Source organism: Triticum aestivum, chromosome 3D, assembly GCF_018294505.1.
Source record: "Triticum aestivum cultivar Chinese Spring chromosome 3D, IWGSC CS RefSeq v2.1, whole genome shotgun sequence".
In the NCBI taxonomy this organism is placed as follows: domain Eukaryota; kingdom Viridiplantae; phylum Streptophyta; class Magnoliopsida; order Poales; family Poaceae; genus Triticum; species Triticum aestivum.
The window spans coordinates 502,797,088-502,801,973 of NC_057802.1; the positions used below are offsets into that span (position 1 = coordinate 502,797,088).

The following is a 4,886-nucleotide window of genomic DNA, read 5'->3' on the forward strand; positions in this document are numbered from 1 at the left end:
AATGGAATAGGGGGGTCACCATGATTTCTAAGTTGCATACATTGGAAAATAAGTTGTGGATTGTTTAGTTGCCTATCATACTGTGAAAATTTCTTACCGTAGAGTGAATACTCTAACATGGCTTATAAGTTGTCTACCGCAGAAACCAGGTTGCCCTTTCACTACGAAGTTGCCTACGAGTGATCCTCAATTTCTTACAATACTATGAAAGTTGTCCATCAAGGGACCTAAGTTGCCTACAATATCAAAAAGTTTTTGTGGGATTTAAGTCATCTATCATGATTTCAAATTTTGAACTATGTGGGGATGGGTGGTATGAGATCTGTGTATTTTCCTTTTCTAGGGAAGTCTGCCCGCCAACGCTATTAAGCACACGGATGTTGGCTAGTCAGGTCCTGACGAGCTCTTCAAAACTATACCCACATGAATACGTTTTGATGATTTTTCTTTCTTTCAGAAAGCAAATTGGACGCTAGATGAGACAACTTTAGTGCTAAACAGAAGCAACTCCACTCCAATTTAAAGTAACTAAGTACCAACAATGAGCAACTAACTAGTAATAGAGAATAACCTTGAACAGAGGTAGACAACATCATATCACCTTTATAAGCAACTTTCTTTCTACGAGAGACAACTTTAGTGCAAAAAATAGGCAACTTCAGTACAGTTTCTCCTAATTAATTTTCTCTAACATTCTCCTAACTTCCTCACAGGTACTTCTAAGTTGCATATTCTCCTAGCTTCCTCACTGGTACTTCTAAGTTGCATATTGTTGATTCTAAACTGCCTATAATACTATGAAGTCATCTACCATTGATACTCTTGTATCTGCTATTGCTAACTACGATAGGCAACTTGGTGCTCAATTTTGGCAACTTTTAGAGTGTTTGCATGCAACTTAGAAAAACAATGGTAAACCACTTCACAATATTGTAGGCAACTATTTTTGCAAAGTTAGGCAACCGAGAAGCAATGATAGACAACTAATTACCAATAGTAGGAAACTAGGCATCAATTGGTAGGCAATTTACAATATTTATAGGCAACCGCACATCAATTGTAGGCAACTAACTATCAAACAATAGGCAAATGAGCAACCATGCATGATAGGCAAGTTGGGATAATGTTAGTAAAATTCACAGGTACACATAGTGTAGTGAAGTTGTTTTGTATGTAGCACTAAAGGGGTGTTATGTTTTGTCTGATTTTTCTTATTTTTACGCCAACAAACCTAATAGGAAGTCCTACTAGGCCAAAGAGAAGAAGTTGCTTCTCTATAGCACGATAGTTGCCTCCTTCACACCCAAAGTTGCCCTAAAAAGTATCCAGTTGCCCACAGTCAACCATACAATTGCCTAAAACAAAGTATCCAGTTGCCCACAATCAACAAATAGTTTGCCTAAAACCATGTATCCAGTTGCCCAATCCTCACGAACAGAAATATTTTATCAAGACCATTTTTTGATAAATATCTAAATGTTTTAGATACCTGTAATTAAGTTTGGGTCATAGAGGGGGAGTCAAGATTTTCCCCTCCTCGGGTGGGATCCCTTGGTGCGACCGTAGAGGGGAGCGGGTGGAACATACCTATATATGTTGTCTCTACTAGTTGTTTTTGTGGTTCTTTTTTTTGCACAAGGGTTGCATGATGTTACTGCAAGGAGCTTATGGGGCAGCAACCCCTCTTTTAATGCATGACACTAGTTGCTTCAAATTTTGTAAGAGTTGTCGAAAATCATAGCAAAGTTGTTGCATGTTTTTTACTTTTGCATATGGGATGCATGCTATTTTTTACTGCAAGGAACTCATATGGGGCAGCAGACCTTTTTTACATGCCTGATAGCAGTTGGACTCATTGGATGGCTAAAAGTGTCTAGAGAGGTCGATTCCGATATTTGGGGCGTTTTGGTGATCCACGTTGTAGTTGTCTTTATGTTAGGCGATTTAGAGGTGAAACTAGTCAATTGATAGTCATGGTAACCGACTTAAAAGGATCCTCCGTTGATAGGTAGTCGTACTAGGAAAAAGGAGTTGCTTTTCTATAACACTAAAGTTGCCTCTGTAGCACACAAAGTTGCTCGAAAAAAAAAATTCTTCAAAACCTACTCATATGGGATCTAGTTTTGAAGAACTCGTCGCGAGAAACCCACCGGTGAAAACGGATTTGAATTTTGACATTCTAATCAAAAGTTACAAGTTTTTAAAGTTTTAATCCCCTAATAAATGCAGGTGGGAGCTGGCGCGGGAGGTTTTTCATTTTCTATACTGTCCTGACGCGGCGTGCGGTAAAACTTTCCTTTTGGGGAGGGCGCTCGCTGGCCCGAACGGGCGCTCGTGCGCCAGGTAGGCAAGTCCAACTTTATTTTATCTTTGTTTAATCGAGAATGTATCTTCATTTTTTCTTAGATTTATTACACACTCACCGAACTACCACTCCATGCTCGGAGCACAACAGCTATAGTACCACTCTTCGGGAAGAGAAGAGGAAAGAGTCAACGCCGCAATGGCAGCATCACATCTCCTCCTCCTCCTGCTGCTGCTGGCCCCGGTCGCGGACTCCGCGCCCACCCGCGTCTTCTCCGTCACCGACTACGGCGCGGCCGGCGACGGGTTCAGGTACGACACGGCGGCCATCCAGGCCGCCGTCAACGCCTGCGGGGAGGCGGGGGGCGGCCGCGTGCTCCTCCCGGCGCCCGGGGACTACCTGACGGCGACCGTGCACCTCCGCTCGCGCGTGGTGCTCGAGGTGGCCCCCGGCGCGCGGCTGCTGGGCGGGACCAGGCAGCGCGACTACCCGGCCGAGCGGAGGCGGTGGTACGTCGTGCTGGCCGAGAACACCACCGGAGCGGGCGTCACCGGCGGCGGCGAGATCAACGGCCAGGGCGGCGCCTTCGTGGTCACGCCCAGCGACCAGAAGAACGTCATGGTGAGCTGGAACGCCACGGGGCACTGCCGGGGCGACGAGTGCCGCCCCCGGCTCGTCGGCTTCGTCGACTCCAAGGACGTCACGATCCACGACATCACCCTGAACCAGCCGGCCTACTGGTGGTGAGCGCTTCTTCTTCCCCCCTCACTTGCTATCACTGGCTTGTTACCGAGACAATGAGACGAGTCTCCAATATGCTTGCATTCTCTGCAGCCTGCATCTTGTGAGGTGTGATCACTCGGTCATACGCAACGTCTCCATATACGGGGATTTTGACACCCCTAACAACGACGGGATCGACATCGAGGGTTCAAACAACACGATCATCACCAACTGCAGCATAGACACCGGAGACGACGCGATCTGCCCCAAGTCTCTTACGGGCCCTGTTCACAACTTGACAGTGACAAACTGCCGGATCCGCACTAAGTCTAGTGCTATCAAATTTGGAAGTGCAAGCAACTTCAACTTTGAGAGGCTGCTCTTTGACAACATAACCATAGTCGATTCGCATCGAGGACTTGGAATGCAGATCCGTGATGGAGGTAACGACTTTTTTCTTTTCTTGCAGCACTATCAGGTGGCATCTTATTCAAGGAAGCTGCTATTTTGACTGCAACTTTGTGGCGTTCAGCTATTTGCATTAAGTATGCGTAATTTTGCAGGGAACGTCAGTAATGTGGTGTTTTCAAACATCAAAATGCGCACTAGGTACTACCATCCTTCATGGTGGGGGAGAGCTGAACCGATCTACATCACCACCTGTCCAAGGCACCCTGGTTCCAAAGAAGGCACCATTTCAGATGTTTCCTTCATCAACATCTCATCGGTATCGGAAAATGGTGTTTTCCTGGCTGGGTCGAGGCACAGCCTGCTTCGCAACTTGAAGTTCAAGAACGTTGATTTGACCTACAGGAGATGGACAAACTACACCGGGGGCCTGTATGACTACAGGCCCGGATGCCAGGAGCTGGTAAAGCACAAGACTGGCGGTATGATGCTGGAGCAAATCTCCGGCTTGGAGATCGATAATGTCAGGATGAGATGGTCGAGAGGAAGCCTCCAAGGGTGGGATGTTAATCCACTCCTCTTCCGGCCATCAACTATTGACAGGCTGTCATTCCATGATTGGCAGTCCCTGAATGTTCAATAGCAGACCGCCTGAATCTCAATCGTATGTATCTGTAAACATGGTTTACACTTTCAGTGCAATTTCACCGAAATTTCGGAAATTTCATTAATGTTGGCACATACTGAAATATTTGCCCCCGGTCAAAATATTTCAGCAATTTTACAGTGGTGTACATAAATTAAAATCATTTTTTGATTTTTTTTCTTAAATTTGGTTGGTCTCAATCAAATGCAGGTGGGAATTTCAGTCCTTTGGCCGAAAACGAAAACGGGAATCACTTAAATATTCCTGAAACTGATTCAGTAAGATGATTTAATGCTTACTATAATAAGGAATGATACCGGGTGAAATAATGAAGGGAAATAAGAAATAAAAAGCTGACAGAAATGGATTCGAAACCATGACCTCAAGTGTGAAGTCCTTGCAACACGCCAAGCTAGTTCATGTACAAGAGTTAGAGCAATATATGGCATACCTATTTACCTCTTCTGGCGATTTTCCATTTCATTTTCACCTGCAAAAAAAGATTTTATTTTTATTTTTACATATGACGCACCTATGGGTCTGCGAAAGTTTCCTTTTTATTTTTTCAGTTCATATTCATTTTGATATTTTTCCCATTTGAAAAAACGAAATCTAAGAAAAATTACAACTGCCATAAGATTTAAAGAAAGTGTTAATGCATTTGAAAAAAATGTTCAACATGTTTTTGGAAAAATGTTTCACGTGTATTAAAATATTGTAAACGTGTTCATGAATTTTTTATTATCATGCATTACAAAAATTGGCAACGCGTATTTCGGAAATGGTCATCGTCTTGTTGGGATA

General features: G+C 44.0%; 1 protein-coding gene across 1 annotated transcript; it reads left to right on the top strand.

The window, feature by feature from the left end:
- The first annotated feature begins 2,452 nt into the window (after nt 1–2,452).
- LOC123075099 (exopolygalacturonase) lies at nt 2,453–4,220 on the top strand. Its single transcript, XM_044497776.1, has 3 exons — nt 2,453–3,048; nt 3,140–3,471; nt 3,592–4,220. Exons 1-3 carry the CDS (start codon nt 2,504–2,506, stop codon nt 4,077–4,079), a joined length of 1,365 nt encoding a protein of 454 aa, XP_044353711.1. The 5' UTR covers nt 2,453–2,503; the 3' UTR covers nt 4,080–4,220.
- Nucleotides 4,221–4,886: the final 666 nt, after the last annotated feature.

Coding starts and splice junctions, on each gene's coding strand:
- LOC123075099 (XM_044497776.1), top strand. CDS start 2,504: ATGGCAGCATCACATCTCCTCCTCCTCCTGCTGCTGCTGGCCCCGGTC. Junction 3,049..3,139: donor AACCAGCCGGCCTACTGGTG/GTGAGCGCTTCT, acceptor CATTCTCTGCAG/CCTGCATCTTGTGAGGTGTG. Junction 3,472..3,591: donor AATGCAGATCCGTGATGGAG/GTAACGACTTTT, acceptor GTAATTTTGCAG/GGAACGTCAGTAATGTGGTG.